The sequence below is a fragment of the Halichoerus grypus genome, chromosome 1 (assembly GCF_964656455.1).
Source record: "Halichoerus grypus chromosome 1, mHalGry1.hap1.1, whole genome shotgun sequence".
In the NCBI taxonomy this organism is placed as follows: Eukaryota; Metazoa; Chordata; class Mammalia; order Carnivora; family Phocidae; genus Halichoerus; species Halichoerus grypus.
The window spans coordinates 9,000,876-9,022,082 of record NC_135712.1 but is presented as its reverse complement, the minus strand read 5'-3'; the positions used below and the strand labels follow the sequence as shown (position 1 = coordinate 9,022,082).

The window sequence follows — 21,207 nt, the reverse complement described above, 5'->3', positions numbered from 1 at the left end:
CTCACTCGATTACTCGAGCTCGGCCACCCCCGGCCTGAAGTACCCGCCCCAGCCGCGAGTCCCCAAAATTCCGGCTGCACAGAGTCGGGCTGCAGGAGCGGGGACTGTTGGACCCTGTGCCCGCCGCCGCCGCCGCCCTGGGCGAGGCCTGGCGTCTAGGCTCGGCTCCCCGGTCCCCTCCTTTCGTCTGGCCCGCGCGTCCCCGCGGCCTGCAGCCCCTCCGCGAAGGCGCCGATCTTCTTTCGCTCCTGTGTTTCGAGGAGAGAAAGGGCAGAAGGGGCAGAGGCTCTCTCCCGCTCTTTCCTGAGGGAGGGGGTCTTCCCTTCGGGCCTGCCCCCTTTCGGCCCTCGGACCTGCAAAGTGGGGAAGTGAGGGCGCGGGACCTGCGCGAGGCCCAGAGGACTCGAAGGGCACAAGCCGGAGGGTCAAGCCGCCTCCCCTCGGCCGCGCGCTCCCAGGACCTGTCTGGGAGCCACAGGGGAGGCTTGGGCATCCCTCCCTCGCTTCCGTCCCTCCTCCGCTCCTCCCCACCGCCCATCCTAGCGCCCAGGTCCCGCGCCCCGCTGGCCGGAGCCGGTCCCCACGGCGCGCCGTGTGCACTCACCGAGACTTCCTCGAGGCCGGGAGCGCGCGGGCCTCTCCTGGGAGAGTCCCTGGAGGCCGCGACGCGGAGGCGCGCCTGTGACTCCGGGGCCGCGGCGGGGTCGGGAGGCGAGATTCGCCGCCCCCGCCCCCGCCGCGGTCCCTCCCCCCCGCCCGCCCCCCCCTCCCCCCCGGGCCGCGGAGGCCGAGTGCTCCGCCCGAAGGCGGGTCCGCCATAAACAAACGCGGCTCGGTCGCACGTGGACCGCGGAGCTGCTGCGGCTCGCGACAGATCGCGGGCTCCGGGCGCCGCGTCTCCAGGCAAAGGGAACCGCCAGGGAGGGCGGGAGAGCGCGCCCGGGCCGGGCCCCAGCCGCCTCCGCCCCAGCTCCCCTCCGCTCCCCTCCCGCTCCATGGCTCCGCGGCCGCCGCCGCCCATGCCGCCCTCCAGTCCGGAGGGGCCTCTCGGCAGCGGGTACGAACACTCGATCAAGGACTGAGCGGCACCGCCGCCTCCTCGCTGGCTCCTCTCCACCTCCTAAGGAAAGCCGAGACGCGAGAAGACAGGAGGGAGAAAGGAAGAGCGAGCAGAAGCGCGCGGGAAGTCGGGCTCTGGGCACCGCGGGCCAGTACAGCCCGGAGGAGGCTGCGCCCGGGGCGGCGGGCAGAGCGCGCAGCTGCGCCGCTGGGTTGCGCCGAGCTCCGGGGCCCAGCGGCGGCGGAGAGGCTTCTCGGTGCCCCAGGCCTGCCCCGCGCACCTGCCCCGGGCGGTGCCCCAGACTCACCTGGCTCCCGGAGTCCCCTTCCCCATCCCCGCCGCTGCAGCCGGAGCGGGGCTCCGAGGGCCTGGAGCACGGCCGGGTCTAATATGCCCGGAGCCGAGGCGCGATGAAGGAGAAGTCCAAGAATGCGGCCAAGACCAGGAGGGAGAAGGAAAATGGCGAGTTTTATGAGCTGGCCAAGCTGCTCCCGCTGCCGTCGGCCATCACCTCGCAGCTGGACAAGGCGTCTATCATCCGACTCACCACCAGCTACTTGAAGATGCGGGCCGTCTTCCCCGAAGGTGAGGCCGCAGGTGGGCGGCCGAGAGCCTCGGCCCAAGCGGGGAGCTGGAGCTGGCTTGAAGCGCCAGTGCCAGGGAGTCTTGGGGAGGCCGCGCCGGGAGCTTCGGCTCCTGTTGGAGAGAGGAGCCAGGGTGTTGGCGCCGTGGGGACTAGACCGTCTTCTGGCCCAAGTGTGGACCCGGCGAATCAGGAATTGTTTTGTGATCATGCTGGTCCATTCTGGTTTCCCTCCTTTTCTTTTCTTTTCGTTTCCTTTCTTTCCTTTTTCTTTTCTTTTCTCTTCTTTTTTCTTCATTTCTTTAACTCTCCCTTTTATTTTTTCCTTCTTTCATTCGTATCTCTTTTTCTGGGAGGGGAAGTGTGAGCACCCCAGCCGAAGGTGAGACGTGCTTGCTGCTCCTGGCCTGGGAGAGAGCGGAGTGCACCCGGAGGCCCAGGCCCTGAAGGCCCTAGCCGTGAGCAGGGCACTTGTTTGGGGCCCGGGCCTCAGATTTGGGCCTCTCTGGCTGCCTCTTCTTTGCTCCCTTGGCCTGGGCAGGGCAGGTCAGGGTAGGAGAGACTGAAAGTAGGTGAGCTGAAAACCTGCAGGCCAGAGAGGGGACTAGAAGAAAAATGGCAGGCAGGCCAGAACACAGTCTTCTTTTCCTGATTGGAATTATAAACCGGAGGGGCAGGTGCCACGGTAGGCAAGGGGCACCAGGACCCATGGGTCCAGCAGACTCCGGGGGTAAGTAATGGCGTGCTGGCCAGCATTCCCTGCTAGCACATGGCCTGCGGGTGACCATGGCTGCCGGGCTGGGCACTTCCGAGCAACAGGGCTGGGGAGGCCTGGTCACCACAGCGTTCCTTTTGGTGTCCTGGTGTTTCTCAACCGATCACCTTTCAGCATCTCTGTCCCCAGACAGGGTGGCTGCAGCCTGGCGCGAGAGATTCTGACCCTGGGCTGAGACACTGCACGGGGGGCCTGCTGGGCACTCCAAGACTTCTGGGCTGAGGAGCCCCTAGCGCTGTGTGGAACTCCAGAAGCCGGTGGGGTAGTAGACACAACTTCAGCCGCAGGACATGGAAGGTGGCTGCACTGCAGCGACAGGTGTCCTTTGGGTGCAGGCTGCCTCCATTAAAACGCCTGGCCGGCGACCAGCCAGAAGCCAGTAAGCTTGACCTTTGCGTTGGTTGCCCCTAAGCCTGTTATAAGTAATTGGCTCTGGGTCTGGAGCTGCACTTCACACTGCCTCCAGGGCTCAGAGGGCCTGTCGCCCAGCGTGACCTGCAGCCCTGCATCACAGCTGGCCGGGGAGTCTAGCCCCCCCCCCCCCCCCCCCCCGCCCCCAAAGCTAGCCAAAGCCCTTGCCTCCCAGCTGGGCCATGCAGCCTCCAGCCCTTTCCTCCCTGGTGCAAGAGCCTGTGACCTGTACTCCACCCTAGCCCCATACACCTTCTTTCCTTTTCCTTCTTTCCTTTTCCGACCCCACTATAAAGACATGCCCCACTCCAGCCCCTCCTACTTGAAGTTGTCAAGCGGGTGGTCGCTGTTAGTGAGCCCAAGGGTGGTGACCCCTCTACCAGAGAAGTCGAAAATTAAAATTAAAAGAGAATTGGGTTTTACGAGGGCCAAGTTTCCTTCCCACCCCGGAAGGAGTGGTGGCGAGCCCGTTTTTGTTTTTCTTTCTTTCTTTCTTTTTAAAATTTATCTATCCCCCCCACCCCAGTGAGCTGTTTCTTAATTTGCATGCTGCAAGCAGGTGGGGAACCAGGACAGGACCCTGGCCTCCTCTCACCTCCCCACTGGAAATAAACACATTAGAAGCCAGGACTGGAATATTAAATGATTTGTTACCAATGATTTCAAGTAAGCCAGAAATTAGAAAGGGAGGCCTGGAGAAAGAGGGCTAATTGTAAGCCATTTATTGTTTGGAGAATATCCAGGAAAGCCTGCTAAAAATTGGGAAGTGGTAGGTGTACTTCTTCTGCAGATTTTTAAGAATTGAATCTGGGTGTTCTAACTCTGGGAAGTGAGTCTCCAAGGCCTTTGAGCCCAGAATTACGTGGCCCTGAGCCCTTTGCAGAGGTGGGCTTGCAGAGATGGTCCAGGACTCGAGCACCAGGCCCTTGTGCTTTGTTGGGTAGTGTGGTCTGGTTGAGGGGTGGCCTGGATGCCTCTTGGGGGTGACTGTCGAAGTTGGAACTCAGGGAGGGGCCTGGAGATAATTGTTTGGCCCTAGAGTTTTGGAAATGGCCCTGAACCTCTGGGTCTAGACTGATGGGGGGGGAAAGGGAGAAGGCGGTGGTCCCGACCGGCTCCCCCGCTGACCCCCCCTCCAGCAGGGCCTGAGCAGGGAGGGGGTCGCTTGCCTACATGGGTGGACTGGGAGACCCAGGACTCCTCGCTTCATTCAGAGGCCTGGGGCCTGCAGCTCTGGGCGGTGGCGCTGCTCCCCTCAAGTCAGTCTGGGGCACAGAGTTGTAAAGTTGGGTGCCTGGGCTGAGAAGGAGGCGTTTAGAGAGAGACCTCAATTATGCAAAATAACTCGCTCGCCATTCCGGTAGCTCCGGAGGGCGGCCTGCGCTGTAACTGATTTTAGCCTCTGTTCTCGCGCCTGGGTGTGCGCCGGCGGGAATGGAGTAGGGCCTGGGGGGCCGCCTGGATCCGGGTGTCAGCATCAGGGAGGTTTAGGGCCAATGCAGGCCTGCGCGGCGGCAGCACCTCCCGGATCTGCTCCGACTCTCGGCTGGCTGCGGACTGAAAGATGCCAAGTGAAACCGGTATCTCGAGCTCGGTCCCGCTGTTCCGTAGTCCCGGAGCAAGAGGGATCCCTGGGTGAAGAAGGGTCTAGACGCCAAGGCCAAGTTAGGACTTTGGGAGTCAGAAAATGAATAGCACAGTCCAAAGGAACCACAGGCATCCCCAACTAACCCTCAGTCCCTGAGGAAATTGAGGCCAGAGAGGGACGGGCCCTTTCCAGGGTCCTACAGCAAGGGCAAGAGCAGGAGGTCGCTGCTGTGGCCGCTGGCCGCCGCCTGTCCTCTCGCTGCCCATGGCTCCTTTCATCCTGAGACCACCTGGGCCAGAGGACAGCTAGAGGAGCTCGGAGGAGTCCCCCCCGGGGCAGAAAGAGGCATAGGAGCCAAGGTGGACACTCCCCACGGAGGTCAGACTGGCATTGGTGGTGCTGGCAATTTTTACAGCCCGTTCAAGGTTGTGCTCTGTGAAGCTGCCCCACTAGACCCCCCCTCCTTGTCTGCAAAATGGGCCTGTTAAGAACTCCATAGCTGTACCAGGTTCCTGGGATTAAGGGTGAGGAGGCGGAAATCTAACATATTCTTACTCCAGTCACTTCGTCCTGGGTGTGCGAGTGTTTCCTGAACCAGGCATGGCTTAGATGGCAGAGTGCCCCCACTCTGTGCGCCTCTGGGACTCACTGTCTGCAGTTAGAAGACCTGCTATTTTCTGCCCCCCCCCCCCCTTTAATAGCTAAGAAATGAGAGGGAGCCAGGGAAGAGGGCAGGAAAGCAAGGCCGGTTTTGGAAGTGGACTCAGAACCAAAAACTCCATGTGTTCACTGGTGGCTGGGAAGGCCTGGTGCACGCAGGGCTCAGGGAAGGGCTGGGGCCCATGATCTGCCTGTCCTCTTTGCTTTGTGGCCTTCCTGGTGTTTCTTTGGAAACACAGAGGCACCAGGTGGGAGAACTCTGCTGCTCTCTGGCCATAGCCGCTTGGTGACCATCCCAGGCAGGACGCAGGACAAGTTTCTCCCTCAGGTGATGTACACTGGGCCTCAGGAAGCCCGAGTCAGAGCGGCAGGAACACAAGGCCAATCCGGTGGCTTAGGCTCCTTCCCAGGAGCCAGGATTCCGGAGTCGGATTTGACCCCCAGCCGTGGGGTAGGGACAGGAGGGACTGGCCCGTGGTCCCAGCTGAGGAATGGAACTGGAAACTGAGGCTGACTTCCTCAAGGAGAACACAGCCCCTCCTCCTCCTTTCCCAGACCTGAAGACTCTGGACAGGTGCGGCTGAAAGCAGGGGAAGGGAGTGCAACACTGTTATTCTCACACAACAATCATGGGGGTTTGAGGCCGGAATCATTCCAGTGGTGGAAACTGTCTGGGTTTAGATTCAGGCAGACGGCTAGAAATTGTTGTTGGGAATGGAAACGCTTTGATTTAGACGGTTTGGTGAGAACAGACCCGCCCTAAACCTAGACAGACCCGAGCCCTTTCTCTACCGAAGCCCGAAATAATGTAGATTTAAAAAAAGAAAACAAACAAACTTATTTTTTAGAATAACGTGGAGCTCTACAACCCTGTCCGCATCGCTCCGGGAGGGAAAGCTCCCAGTCGCGGAGCAGCATGCTGCGAGCTGTGGGCAGCGGTGAAGGGAACTCCGGGGTGCGGGGGCCCCCGGCGGTTCGAGGCAGGAACCGGAGCGCGCGCGAGCCGCACATTCAGCCCCGGCGGCCAGAACCCAGGCGGCGGCCGGGGCGCTCGGAGGCGCGGCGGGGAAGCCGCTCCGGGCGGCGCCGGGCCCCGTGCGCTCCTCCGTGCGGGCCGCGGCCGGGCCTCCGTCCCAGCCTACGAGGTCTCAGCGTTAGGCGCGGGGTGGGGGGTGCGGGGGGCCGGGCCTTGCGTCTGTTGTCTGAGCACGTACTCTGGCCGGCGGCCAGGCGAGGCCAGGCTGGAAGCCCCCTCCCTTCCCCGCTCGGCCTTCTTGGGGCGTCCCCACAACCCCCCTTCACACCCTGGTCCCCGCCCGCCGTGCGACCGTGGGTTTGGAAAAGGGTCCAAAGGCCGGGCTTCTCGGGGACCCCGGACAGAACGAAGCATTCCAAGGCCGGAAGCTGAAGTGCTCGGAGGAACCCCAGAACCGTGAGCGTTTTACGCGGTCCTGGAGTCGAGCGGGGAAGGAGCGCCAGCTCTGGGCTCCCCAGGAGTGGCGAGGCGGCAGCCCGGCCCCCAGCGCCCGCGTTACAACCTCGCCCGGGCGCGCGACGCCCGCTAGCCCTGGACCCGAACCCTGAGCCTGCCGCCCCCGCGGCCGGTAATGCTCCGAGAGCCGGGTTGTAAATACCGCGGGCCGACCGGCCTTCCACGCCGTCTCCCTTGCGTTGGGGTGGGGGGTGTCGCGGTGGAGAAGCCGAGCAGCCGGCCCTTAGCCCCCCGCTCAGCCCCCCGCTCAGCCCCCGCACACCCTTCTTGACTTTGGAGTAGTCTGCAGTCAGCCCGTGTGACCTTGTGTCCTCAGATGGCCCACGATTCTCAAGAGGCCACGCTCCCCAATAACACGCTTCCTCCCCCCGCAAGGGGCTAGTAGGCATGGAAGGAGTGGGAAGGCAAGAGAAGGCTGGACCAAGGCCGTTGAGGCACCACCGCTTTCCAGGGGACCCAGCGCTTTGCTCAGCACCCTCTGGTTTAGTTCATTTAATCCTACAAAACCCCCCACTTTAGAGCTGAGAAATAAAGGTTAGAGGTCAGGGCACTTGCTGGAGATCAGACCATCCAGACTGGCCCAGCTGGGGAGTGGGGGCAGAAGGAGGTGAGATCCCCCTGTGTCCCCTGGGAGCTCCAGAAAGGTCTGTCCTGGATTTTTCTCAATCCCAGATCCAATTCTCCATGGACGGGTGGTGGCAGGGTCAGATGGTCCCCTATTAACCCCGTTTAGTTTTCACAAGATCCCTGCGAGGAGTGTTCTTGTCACCACGTCAGATACCCAAGGCTGCCTTCCAGAAACCGCTGTGCATCCCAGGAGTTCTTATCAAACTCCAGACCCTTTCTCTGGGGTTGCACAGCAGGTGCTCAACAGCTGTTTGTTGACTGACTAACTGAGCACCCAGAGAGGCGGGACCATATTTAGAAAGCTTCAGTGGCAGGAGAGCCTGGTAAGGTTTAAACCAAACAGCCGGTCAGCCAAGTAGCCAAGTGTGGATACTAAGGTGCAGGTACCCACAAACCCTCAGAGGCAGAGGGGGAAAGGGGATTCCTGGCTCCCTTTCTCTTCTGACCCAGTGGCTGGCCTCCTCCCCACATGACCTGGCCATCTGGATTCCCAGTAGGAGGGAGTCTCCAGTGGATTTCCCTGCTGACACATGTAGGGCAATTAGGATAGCAAACCTTGGCAGGGGAACCACAGGCCAGGCTTGGGGTGCTCCCCACCATCTGGCTGCTGCCCCCACAGTCAGTGGAAGGTGGGTGCTCCCAGGATCAGATGAGGTCACTGATAACCTTGGAGGAGCTTAGCTCAGTCTTACCTGTCTCCCCTCATTTCTCAAACAAATAAAGCCCTTTGTTAGGTCCAGATAAGGGCCACGTGCCCGGCGCCTCACTTTTGGGGGGATATATATGGCTTTACAAGTACCAAGACCATTTTTTGGTTCTTGTTACAAACCTTACCTATTTAGTCTCTGCATTTAGCCCAAAGTAGATTTTTTTTTTTTAAAGATTTTATTTATTTATTTGACAGAGAGAGGCACAGCGAGAGAGGGAACACAAGCAGGGGGAGTGGGAGAGGGAGAAGCAGGCTTCCTGCCGAGCAGGGAGCCCGATGTGGGGCTCGATCCCAGGACCCTGAGATCATGACCTGAGCCGAAGGCAGACGCTTAACGACTGAGCCACCCAGGCGCCCCCCAAAGTAGATTTTTATGGGTGGAGTGAAAAGGTCTCACCCACAGAGGTTTCTTTTTTTTTTTTTTTTTTAAGATTTTATTTATTTATTTGACAGAGAGAGACACAGTGAGAGAGGGAACGCAAGCAGGGGGAGTGGGAGAGGGAGAAGCAGGCCCCCTGTGGAGCAGGGAGCCCCGATGCGGGGCTCGAAGATCTGCCAGCAAAGCAGAGGTGTCAGGAAATTATGGGAAAAATTATGATATAAGAGAACAGGCTCTTTTGAAGTATCCGGGTATTTGAATTATATGAAAAATTGTCCTGTGTACCCAGTGCACTTTTGGAAAGGCCAGAGCCTTCCACAAGGCTTTTGGGAGAGCTGGGCAGGGAAGTCTGGTTTGGGTCTGCCCCTTTCCCAGAGGTACAGATTTCCCCAGGTCACCTGGCTGTGGACACTGCAAGAAGCCTAATCTGGAAGGCCAAGTTCACTTTTCCTGCTGAGCCAGGCAAGGCTAGTGTGGTGCAAACCAGGGAAAGGACCCAGGAGTTGGGTAAAGGACAGTCACCAGGGCACGGTTGTCCATTTTCAGAAATCAGGATTCCTGGGTCTTTATTAAATTATTTTTCATTCAAGTCCCAGGGTTTTTAATAATGGAGTAAACGTTGACCCCACCAAGCCATCCTGCACAGATGGGGGCTGGGGGAGGACCTGCTGGTGAGAGCCAGTGGTGCCCTATTATGGTCACTGTGGTCATCCTTGAAAGTGAAATTGGGCAGACAGTAATTTCCTGGGGTTAAGAAGACACCTCTGTGGAGGCGGAGGGGCTGTGATCCTGTTTGGGGGATCAGGATATATGGAATTTAGTCACTTCCTTATGGGGAGACCAGGATAAGCCCCTAATTCCTACAGCTTAGGAGGAGAAATTAAAGGTCATCCCTTTTTTGCTGAACAGAGTTTGCAGGGAAGGGTCTCCAAAGCCTCTTGGGGGGGCCTGGGCCCTGAGGGGCTCTGGGGCCGGGCGCTTCCCTCGCGCTTGGGGTGGAGGCCTCCAGAAGCTCTGCTTCCTGACACCTGCGGGGACAGCGCAGGGAGACCCAGAGTGCCTACGCGGGGACTTTCCAGGCCACCCACTCGCCGCAGTCCGCTTGGGGGAGTTTTGTGGTCCCGGGAATGGTCCCCAAATTCGCTGAGACTAGGTGAGGTTCCCCATCCCGCGCATCCCGCTCTGGCTTCGTGTCCCGCACTCCCCGCACGCAGCGGGCAGGGGCCGGTCTGGCCTGCAGGAAGGGAGGATAACTGATGTGCGGGCAGCGGGACCCACAGCTCACCCCGCAGGGGTCGCAGCCGGTGCACGAGTGGGCCTGGAGCCTGGGGCCGCCTTCTCCGCTGGAGGCAATGGGCGCAGGCTGAGGACAGCAGTCGCCGGCCTTCTCCACGTCGCGCCTGGGCGGTGGCGCTAACTGGACGGTTGCTGGCCCGGCCCGGAGCAGAAGGACTCCAAGTAGCCGCTGAGGGTTCTCCCACCCGGCACTTAGCGCCGAAACCTCACCCGGCTTTTCTACTTTCTCCGGAATATGCAGAAGAAAGCCTGGGCTTTCTGGGGTCACGCAGCAGAGCCGGGGACACAGGAGAGGAGGCTTCGCTGAGCCGGGCCACCTTTCCGCTGGTGCGCTTTCTGAAACACTTGCGAGCTTCAGGGAGGTGGTGGGGGAGAAGCAGGATGTCTTTGGGGGGGCAGTTAAGAACTGGGGAACCCTAATTATGTGGCAACAGATACCTTCCAGTTATCGTCAGTACCTACAAGACTCCCACCGCCTTCGGCCCCTCCCCCGCCCCGCTTCGGGTGCGTTAGGAGCTTGTTCTGGGGAAGGCCCCAGGTAAACCCTTCCCAAGCTGGAGCACTAGGATCGGAAGAGGGACCGCGCTCCCGAGGCACCTCTGAGGGCTGGGGAGTCCGAGGGATTACGTGAGGTTTAAAAAAAACAAAAAACAAAAAACAAAAAACTTTTTTTATGCAGAAAAAGCTGCCTCCTGGACGGCTAGGACATTTCGTCTGGGCTTGTCTTTAGGAAAATGCATTGTTGCCGGCGACACAGTGAAGGGAGGGAGTGAGGGAGGGTCCTTGGGGGAATATTTACAGGTCAAATCGATATCCCCGTTTGGCTTCGAGGATGGCAGGTTTCAAAGCAGATTAGATTACTTTATGGCATTTCAAATAAAACGGCAATTTCGGAGCCGTGAGCACGTGGGCGACCCACGGGAGCTATGGGCCTGGCGAGCTCAGCGCGCACTGGGGGCGCTTGGACCCGAGGCCTCGGCCGGAATATCTCCTCTGGCCTTTTTTTCTCTTTAATCCAGGGCAAAGGGGCGATGGCAAGAACACAGACGGCGGCCTGAGGGGCCCAGGAGGCGGCAGGCGGGACGCTCGGGATTCCGGCCGACCAGGGCGCGCGGTGCCGAGGTTCCGCGCGCTCTGCGGCGGTTCCGCGCGCTCTGCGGGGCGTGGGGCCTCTCCATTGGCGCTGCCGTTTACTGATTTGCTTTATTCCCCGGTCCAGGTTTAGGAGACGCGTGGGGACAGCCAAGCCGCGCGGGGCCCCTGGACAGCGTCGCCAAGGAGCTGGGATCGCACTTGCTTCAGGTAAGGCTCCTTTGGGGGGGGCAGGAGCGCAGCCACTGCCTAAGGCGATGACCCGCGCCCGGGTGGGGGCTCCCTTCTGACCCCGCCACTCCAGTCTCGAGATGTCCCTCCCCAAGGAGCCCAGGGTGGATCCATAGGCCACCATCAGGCTGCAGAAGTCGCCGAGGCCAGAGGCAGCTGCTGGACCTCGAGGCAATTGTCTACCTCCCCACCCTCCGACCGTGCATCCTCTTTGGAGGCCAGGACCGGGGGTGGACTCAGCTCAGAGCAACCTCTGGCCAGCCCCACCCCCATCGGGCATCTCACCGTGTCCCAGCCCCAGTACTCACCAGCTCACCAGACCTAGGCCTAAGGACGCCAGTGGGCACGCGGTTCTTTCCAACCTCACTTCCCTTAGCGAACTTCTGTGGAGCGCTTGCTCTGTTATAGACGCTGTGCCAGGCGCTTGAGCCAAAGAAGGAATGATCCAGCGGAGGCTCTGAGCCAGAGTGTGGCAGTCCTGAAGCCTTTGACAATCGTGTATGTTTGGAGGGGGTGCAAGAAAAGACAGTGTCTATAATAGAATATTAACAATTAGCATTTATTGAGAGTTTACTACGACCAGATTCTGTTTTAAATCTTACTGTATCAGGGTGCATCATCACCCACCTAGAGTAGGTTCGATTTTGAACTCCATTTTTTCAAAGGAGGAAATGGAGGCACAGAGAGGTTAAGCAACATGCCTGAGGTCACACAAGTGCTGGAGCCTGGTTCAACCCAAGTCCTCCAGTTCTTGAGTGCTCCAGGTGGGGACCTGGTGTGGCCTCCGGGGTCACCTGGCTCACGGAGGGAGCCCTTGCTTGGTTTGTGGTCAGCCACTTATAGCCCTCAGCTCGGAGTCATTTAGTCCAGGGCTGGTAAACCGCTCCTGGCCTGGGCTTTGGCCCGCAGTGTCTGCGGCTCTGGCCGGCTAAGCGTGCGCACAACCGGCCGTTTCCAAGTCAGCGGCTGGCGCTAGGTGGGGACAGCAATGCCTCTTGTCTCCGAATCTTTCAAATGCCCTTTACAGAGCCTCATCAACGACCCGATTCATTCCCCCCACCTGTCATTTGTCTCTGCCATCAAAAAATGCTTACCAAGAGCTGTTTTGCATTTCCTCCTTCTATTTTGTGTTTTCTTTACAAGAAAAAAAATAGGTTGGCGGCAGTACGCAATGACTTGGGTCAGCAAGTCAGCCAAGAACACCGCATTTCGAAAAAAGCAGATCTTTTCAAAATCCCTTTCCCCAAATGTCCTAGTACGATTCCCCCCCCCCCTTTTTTTAATGCATGCTCCGGGGAAGAGAAGATCCCGGGGAATATTTGATACCTGAAGCTTTTACAGCAGAAAGCGAAAGATGTGGTAGCCAGGCGGGGAAATGGCGCTCTTGGAGTCCTTCCCACGCCCTGCGCTCACCCACTCGCTCCTTCCAGCTCCGTGCGTGGTGGTTTGCTTGTTTGATACTCCTGCATATTATAAGTGACACTAACATCAGGGACAACTCAGTGAAAACCTGGCGGGCACAGGTTCCTCCACTGTGCATTTCTTTAATTCCGGAATGCTGTGCCGTCGGGCTTGTTTACCGTTAATATACATTCAAGCGAATTAGGTCATTGGAAGCTATGAAGACATACCCAACATTTTCCATTAACGATATTATTTTTTTAGCTACTGCTGGCAACTTTCAGAATTTAATTATGATAATTTTTTTCTTTTTTTCTCGTACGGCTGTCAGATACTGTTTCAATAAATGTATCTCTTTAATGATTTTGGAGTTAAGCAAAAGTTTAAAATGTGCCAAAACGTTTATAACTTTAGAAATTGCTGTATAGTTTATATTTCTGAAACGGAATTTAGTTGGGAAAATATTTTGTAGCTGAGTTAGAAACGAGAAAGTAAGGCTTATAATCAAGATGTTGATTTCAACCTCAGTGTAGGTTAGGATGATGATAGTTTAGTTCGCAAAGGATTTTTACAGTAAAACTGTATTTGAGACGGCAGAATATATCTTTCAAGTTTCACTTCTACTACATTCTTTGTAGGCCCCCCTCCAAAAAGGGGGCAGATTTAGAAAAACCGAAGGTAATCTGGTTTCAATTACATGCTGTAAAAATAGAATTTGTGGCCAGAAATTAATTTGGAATATTTTTTATGGGGGCAGCATTGTGGGTTGTATGGATCTTTCACCAACTTTATTGCTTTTCTTTGGTTCTGGATCTAAAATATGAATGGGTAAATAAAAATGCAGTTTCCTTTTTCAAAAATAATTTAGTCTTTTTATCCTTGCCACATATAAATATAATCATTACCTTTTTATTTGTCTTAATTAGCTCCTAAAATTTTACTTTATTTTTTTGAGGGCTAGCCAACTTAGGCAGTATCATTTAGGTAGTTTTAATTTTTCAGAAATTGATACTTTTTCTCCTTGAATTTTGCAAAGGTTACTTGATCTCTTGCAAATTCTAAGTAGTTAATTCTGTAGACATAGTCTGTTAAAATAACCGGGTATTTTCAGGGGAGTGGTAGTGTTCGGAATTTATTATTCAAATAGTACTTAGGGGTAACTAGAAAATTGTGGCAAATAAAGCATATGTCCTAGTGGTATAAAGGACTGCCAATTATGACATAAAATGGTCTATATAGTGGTAGGTTTCCCCCTAAGTACCATAGAACTCCGGATTTGTGCTAAGTGCTAAAATAACCCTAAACAATAAAACTACTGCATTTAAACTGAGCATGTTAGGAGTTCTCAAGTGTTTTGCATGATTTTTGTGATGTGGATATAAGATTGTTTTTAAAGTGCTTTAAAAGCATTTGAGAGCCTGGCCCCGGGAATTAAACCTTCAGTGTTATAACCCAGAATCCTTCTTATGGCCCTGGGCTCGTTTTGCATTTAACAACTATGTATGGATGATAATATTTTAAACATTCCTCCACCTCAGTGACAGTACAATTATGAGATTTCAGTCTACTGTATTAACTACCACCTCTTCCCCTGGCACTCTCTTTTACAGACTTTGGATGGATTTGTTTTCGTGGTAGCATCTGATGGCAAAATCATGTATATATCGGAAACAGCTTCTGTGCATTTGGGCTTGTCTCAGGTAGGTATTACCTAATTTTATATACAACCAAAATATAAAAGTAAGCGTTGGCGGGTCTTGACCATCTTACCCAACTTGTAAATGATTCTGTTCAAGCGTCTGCTGTTGTGTATGAAATAATCCAAAACTGCAAAATCATCTTCTTAGGCCATCCCGCTGAGCTTTTCTTCATGTTGCATTTCCCGGTTTTACTTTCTTTTTCCTTTGGGATTACTGACCAGTATATCTTTGCAACAGTCAGCTTTGTTCGGAGATTCTGTCTGATAGCCTGGACTCTGCTTCTACAGTAACACTCTGCCACTAACAAGAGCTTCACAAAGGGAGATTTTTCCGTCCATGCTTGCTGGGCTGCACGTGGTATTGTGAGTTGCCATGAAAGCAAGAGGAAAACTGATGTTGAACATGGATCTTATGCAGACTGTGCTTTGGGGAGAGAGAAGGGGGGTAGATTTATGAGTGTTCACATGGAATTCAGGGTAATTTTTCCTGAGTTTTTCCAGTTCAGTGGTCGCTTCAGTAAAGCATTTTATATGCTTGTGATAGAAACTCATAAAACTCAGTTTACTACTGTTTTGCACAGCAAGGTTCTGTTTTCTCTAGAACATTTAAATATTACCGATTTTTCTGGAACTGTCTTTTAAAAAGGGGTTCATCCCGTCAAGGAAAGAGGTGCACTCAGCTTTATCTATTCCGGTCAAGCCAAGGGTTTGGGGGGGGGCGGAATTCGGCTGCTGTCTGGGCTCCTCGGAATGTGGGGAGGGGAGGAGTCTGATTGTGGCCCTTCACATTTCTGATTTAACAAGCCTGGATGGAGGTTCTAAAAGTCACATTTTTTTATACATCTAGGGATTAAATGTTTCTTTATATTGTGACTTATCAGAGTGCTTTTTTTCATCACGACTGAAGACACACTAGAATTAATTAGAGACAGGAAATGGGCTCCCAGGAGGCAGATGAATAATCTGTATTGCACCAGCCCCTTCTGTAGTTAAGCCAAAATAAAACCTGCCAATTAATGGCGCTGGGGTTTTTTTCATGGAAAAACAAAATACCAATTTGGAAATCTGCATCTGGTGTATTCCTTTTCTTTTTCTACCATTGCCTTTTTTTAAATTTGCCATTTATTTACAGCCTTCTCTTACAATGTGTGTATATCCTTATCCATGCCCAAGGGGGTTTCTGTGCCTCTGTTTCTTATGTAAAGTCCTTTGAAGAGAATCTCATATTAAAATTATTTAGTGTTTCCTTTTCTCTTCCTCTTCTCTTCCTTTCCGAAACCAGGTCTCCCAGCTAAGATTTGCTAAGGTTTGGCTCTTATACTTCCATGATTAATGGCATTTGTATACTCGTAGAACGGGAAATACTGTTGGGAACATGAAATGTACTATTTATATATTTTCCAAGGTTGTTATGCTCTGAATTTCCACCTTGCCCTATTTAGAATTATTTAAGGTCCTTTAGTTGTAACCAGTCTGGTGTCTAGCCGTCGTTCTGTCTGTGGCTGAATGATTTTGAGCAGATTACTTGATTTTTCAATTGTAATTTATTGAATCTTTGGTTAGTCTTAGAATAATGTCAAAAACAAGATAAAACATTTCACCTCCTTTAAAAAGGACTGGTAAAGATAAAACAGGTACAGTCACTATTTTCAGATATTAAATTTAGATCTGAGCTCCCTAGCAGTCAAAGCAAAAAGGGAAATGCCCAGTTATATGGTTTTCATTGTCCGATAGGTCAGGTACTTAGCCTCCCTGAACCATCACTTAAATAAGAAAATCCTGCCCGCTCTACCTCTCTTTCAGGATTGTGGTAAGAACTATATCAAAGTGCCCATTTTATGTCATTTATAAATAATAGGGAGCTGCACAGAATCCAAGTGTCCCCACAGTTTCATTAGAACTATACTTCAAGTAGCACAAAAGTTGCTTCAAATAGTGTCCGTTGGTGGGCACATGTTGGGGCTGCTTAGTCCTGTGGAATGTTCTGGCACATCATAAGGCCCTGCGCACATCCCAGGACTCCAGTTGACTCAGTCAGGCTGCTCAGTCTAGCATCCTACAACTCTCTCTCTGTCATTTTTCTCTTTTTATGTGGGAAATGAAATTGACCATTTATGAGCACAATAATTAAGAATGAACAAAATATTGGATAGGTGACAAATCTGCCTCCTATTCATGATGAACTCCTGTTCATGATGAATCCCAATTAAAACTATATTTCCTTTTGGTCATAACGCAGAAATAAAACTTGGAGTCATAATTTTGAAAAGGGAGGGAGTTCTACACACCATCATTTTTCAAGACTGTTGTAGAGATGCCTTTTGTCTATATGTTGCTGGCCGGGAGAAGTGTCAGTTTAAAAAAAGATAAATCAAACTGACTGTGTAGAGCGACTGATGTTTTTTTCCCCCCCGATCGCTTGGCGGACTGTCTCACCATCAGTCTCCAGCTATGAAAACACTTTAATGCAGACGTGAGCCCTCGCTAGGGTCTGGGGAGTGTTCCACGCTGAACTGTTTAAATAAGCAACAACAAACCTTTCCCTCCGATCTGTCTCCTGCTCACGATTAACTCTGCAGAAGGAAATCTAGGCAGAATCACAATGTGTATTTTTTTCTGTCTTCTTTACTTAAATAGTAAAATGAAGTATTGAAAAGGATGTCAAATACCCAACTTCTCCTTTTAAAAAATTTTTTTGTACCTTTTAGATTATTTTTATTAGTAGTAAGAAGTCAGGCAAATATGTCAAACATGAAAACTTTATTAAAATAGGCTTAAGGATTTTTTTTAAATCCTCAGAGATGAAAGTGTTAAGAAAATTCTATCCAGTAGGCCGAGTAAGCCTTTAAACAGATTTTCTGATGAATAACGATAGTACTGATACCTTTTATTTACATAGTATCCTTCTGTGGTCCAAGAACTTTCAATTATTCTCAGTGACGTTATCTCATTAAGTAACATCTTTCACATTAATTCAGGGTTAAACTCTATGTTAGCAGCTCCTGGGGAACCTAAGCTCCTAGGTTTGTCATAATTGTTTGATAATTCACAGCAAAGTGGTGGTGGTGTTTTTTTAAAAAATCTACGCTATCTAAATAACTATCTGAGTGATGTATTTGAGAGTATAAAAATCATTCTTTATGTGTTATAAGCCCGTCCTAATCCAAAGCCTTTTATTGAACTTTTTAAAAACAAGTGTGGGAGTAAGAAATCTGGCAGAGTTTATTATTTTTGCTTTTAAATTAGTAAACAGGGTGATCCCCTCTGTCAGACTTTCGGACCAAAGAGTGACAGAGATGACCACGAATTGCAAGTTGTCTCCTCAGCTCACGGTCCCAGGGTGGGGAAACAGAGTCAGGCTACAGGCTTAAAAATCCTACTTGGTGTGTGCGTACACAAATAATAGGTAATGATTCATGTGGTCAAAAGGTAGAGCTGGGGAAGCACTCTTTTTCCACGCAGGTTTATTAGGTGGTTAGTTCCATGGTTCTTTGGTTAATGTGATTAACGTACTTATATTGGAAGAAGGAAAAAAAAGCCCTATATACCTGCTCTGTATTTCCGCAGACTCTTTCAAGCATCCCCGTGGTTTAAATTTCTTCACCAAAGCCGCATACGTTATATAGCATCTAGGTAACTAATATAAGTTTTCAAATAACTATAGATATGTGTGAAATAGCCTTTTATGAGACATATAAAGGAAAATGTAATATTTGAGATTGTGGCCGGAACCACAGCCGTAAAAATAGCCATGGCATTGTTTGGGGCCATAAGACCTAATCCTTGCACTTTTGAAATAAAGAGAAAGGACAGCGTTTTATGTTTGTTGACATAACTTGAACTCTGAAATCCAAACCATCTTTTTTTTTTTTTAATGCTTAATTTACCATAGTCAGCAAAACACCCAAAGCAGAGTAATGTGTATTTCCAGAGTACTGGGTGACTTTCCCCTTCCGACCCAGAATATATCCATTTAGTGCTGTATTTATCAGATGTAGTTTTCTTGGCAGGAAGGAAAGCTATTCAGCAAAACATAAAAACGCTCTTAGTAGGAAAGCAATTCATTTTGTAGTTAGCAGGGTTTTACAAATACTAAAATATCACATTGAGGGTCTGTTTTAATACGGTTGATGTATGAGACCTGGGGAGTTTTATAGCGACAACCATAATTTTTTTTTTTTTTTTTGTGAGGTAGTCACATTTCTTTCAACCATTCAAAAGCACGAATAGATATGTAAATACAGGAAACACCATGTCAACCATAATTTTGAGTCAAGGTCAGCACTGTTTTATCATTCCAAAATTTGTTCTTTAAAAACATTTCCGTTATTTGAAGACCATTTTACTTCCTGGACAGCCTTGGAGTTTATAATTGAACCAAGGATTCAGAAAATCAAGCCTCTTAATTCATGGACCTTCTCTCTTCTCATTCTCCAAATGCATGTGGTGAGAATGGGGTCTTTGAAGACAGATGAAGCTGCTTTGGGATTAAAACGCGAATCGAATCCCTGTAAGGACAGATGCAAGTATATAAATATACTTTCTCTAAAAAGACATGGGGTACTTTTTTCTGATTAAGAACTTGGTGCAAACCAGAATGCTCATTTTTTCCCCTAAGAACATGAGTAAGGGAGGAACGATAGACCCACACACACACAAAATCTATCTCGTTATGTTTTCATTTTAAAAATAAGCTGTTGAAATGTGACTCGATTAAAAAAAAAAAAAGCCCAGCTCCCTTATTGATTTGCCTCTGTCCCTCTCCACCTGACAGAGCTTACCAGGAATCTCCATCACTGACTTCAGGGAAGAGGAGATGGTCCTGTCCCAAATGGCTGACTTAACACTTGCTGGTTTATCAAAATTTTTTAAGGATGAACAGAAATGATTTGAAAGAAGACTATTTAGTTCTTAATCCTTATTGTTTTTAATGAACTCACGTAATAACTTTGGTCATAGGCAAATCCCCTTTTGGGTCAAGTGGGGAGGGAGGGAGGCTTTCTGTAACAGGATTCTCTCCGTTCCTCTGTAGGCATAATATTGGCAAGAAACATTCCATGAATAATGCAGAAAACAGGACTGCGAAAGCCGGTTTAGGGACAAGATTACTTAGCAGGCCAGAAACAGAATTTGTTCTGAATAAAATGGTAACTCCTACGTCTTAACAAATTGGAAGACCTGGCTCAGAGGAGGGGGGTAAATTCCTTCACCCCTCCGTGGCCGCTCAGTCGCAAGGAAGGAGCTGATGGCCTTGATGCTAATTTGGAACAGTGGCTCCCAGGAGAACTTGTCCATGAAATTGCCTGTGGTTGTCCCGCTGCGTGAAGTGGCCCGGTCAGAGCGGCCCCTTGACAGGAGATCGTGTTGGCTCCGCTCTGAGGGAGACCAGTGAGCCTCCCAACAAAACACAAGGCACGACACACTTAAAAATAACAAGGGGGTGGTTGGGGACAAGGCCCTCGCAAGCCTGCCTTTGCTCTTTTAGCCTGCTCTCTCCCCGTGGGGCAGAGCTGAGAAAGACTGAGTCAGACCTGCCCACGGTTCCCTGCCACCCGAGGGCATTTTCTCACACACTCTCGGCGTCCCCCACCCCCCGCCCCCGGGCTTTGGGGCTCCTGCGGGCTGTGATGGAAGAGTCATCACTGGCCTGGGCTCCTGATCAATACTGGGTGCACTGTTCTCGTCTGCACCATTGCATCTCTAAAACAGGGTCCACCCACCACTGCTCAGAAGGCCCTTCTGATGGTCATAGTCTCCGGAACATTCTACGGCACTGCCAACTTGGGATGATGGGTCAGGGGGTCCAGGTCTTGAGACTCTCTAACATCCCCTATCATGGCACTTACTTTTGGGAGAACAATAGGAAAGTTCTCAAGGTTCGGTGTCGAGTCACCAGGAGTCTCTGTGGAAAGGTCCTAATGCTGGTGTTTTCCTAGAGACCCCCGTCCCTGCAAGGGTCCTGTCCAACACGCACGTAGGCTCTAGGCCTGCCATCGTGTCCTCTGCAGGGTGTGCCAGGAAGTAGGCGGCATCCAAGTGCTGGGGTCGCGACCCCCGGAAATAACCACCGTGTCACATGGCTGTCTGGAGTGGGCCCAAACGTCCCTGCAGGTCACGCAGCTGCCCTGCCGCACCCGTGGGCGGGAGCCATTGGGTAACGGGTCATCCCAGAGTCAGAAGGCCAGGGACACGTTTCTGGCAACGGGAAGGAGGCTTGGCGGTGCCCGAGGAAGGGCCTTTGTCGGGGTGCGAGCCCTCCTCACGTGCAGGGGAGCCCCCATGGCTCCCACCTGCTCAGCCTCGGAGAGGACGTGACTCTCGCAGGGACCATCGTCTGGACTTGGCAGCTGGTGTCCCAGCTGGCCAGGCCCCTCAGGCAGCACGGGCGTGTGGGTGGAGGGCCAGGCCCCGGCTCCAGTCTGCTGTAAGCTGCCTCCTGTGTAAAGGATACCGCCCGGGGCCATGGGGGGCACCCACCTGCACGGCTCACCTTTTCATCCTTCCCGTCCCAGTTCCTCCTGCTCGGGACTGTCGTGGCTTTCAGCTCGCGTCCCCACGTGGGAGACGGTTCAGCGCGCTGCTTGATAAAAGACGCGTGTTTCTGCGTGTGGAGAAGGTGTGCGCTGTGAGCAGAGGTCAAAGCTCTGTCCCTCGCAGTCCGTACCCATTGTCCACCTTCCCCTCCCCCACCCGCGCAGCCCCCAGAGGATTTCTGACCCTTCCCTTCCCTCTGCGGCAGGTGGAGCTCACGGGCAACAGTATTTATGAGTACATCCACCCTTCCGACCACGACGAGATGACGGCAGTGCTTGCGGCCCACCAGCCCCTTCACCATCACCTGCTCCAAGGTATTTCCTCCAGACGAAGAAACCAGCCTGAAAACCAGACGAAGCTCTTGGATGGGACACGAGGGTTTTGCTTCCCATGCTGCCCAGGGGATGTGTGCGGGACTGGAGCGGCCCAGCTGGGCCTCTCCAGCAAACACACAGCGTGGGGGACTTGCTTTTATGCCTCTGTCCTTTGAAGCAACACTGTTGATCCCATTTCTCATGCCAGAGACCATGATGGGCGCTGGTAAGAGGGAAAGGAAAGCGGTCAAGATGTGCTCTTGGTTTAGAATTCCAGGAACACAGGTCTAGACCTGGGCTTTTTTTTTTTTTTTAAAGATTTTATTTATTTGACAGAGAGACACAGCGAGAGAGGG

The 21,207-nt window shown here is 52.3% G+C and overlaps 1 protein-coding gene and 1 long non-coding RNA gene across 10 annotated transcripts in view; one reads left to right on the top strand and one right to left on the bottom strand.

The window, feature by feature from the left end:
• The first annotated feature begins 1,470 nt into the window (after nucleotides 1–1,470).
• Nucleotides 1,471–21,207, top strand: part of SIM2 (SIM bHLH transcription factor 2) — a 48,032-nt gene continuing 28,295 nt past the window's right edge. The window contains exons 1-4 of the mRNA XM_036072181.2: nucleotides 1,471–1,645; nucleotides 10,800–10,882; nucleotides 13,915–14,004; nucleotides 20,743–20,851. Of these exons, the coding sequence (XP_035928074.2) occupies nucleotides 1,471–1,645; nucleotides 10,800–10,882; nucleotides 13,915–14,004; nucleotides 20,743–20,851 (457 nt within the window). The remainder of the gene's footprint in view (nucleotides 1,646–10,799; nucleotides 10,883–13,914; nucleotides 14,005–20,742; nucleotides 20,852–21,207) is intronic.
• LOC118522873 (uncharacterized) overlaps nucleotides 16,749–21,207 on the bottom strand; it is a 32,307-nt gene continuing 27,848 nt past the window's right edge. For 7 of the 9 annotated variants that reach the window (XR_004910828.2, XR_013448814.1, XR_013448775.1 and 4 more), the window contains 2 exons: nucleotides 19,850–21,074; nucleotides 16,749–18,511 (listed from right to left, as the gene is read on the bottom strand). This is a non-coding gene — a long non-coding RNA (uncharacterized LOC118522873). The remainder of the gene's footprint in view (nucleotides 18,512–19,849; nucleotides 21,075–21,207) is intronic. The other 2 variants (XR_004910827.2, XR_004910830.2) reach the window with 2 other exon arrangements.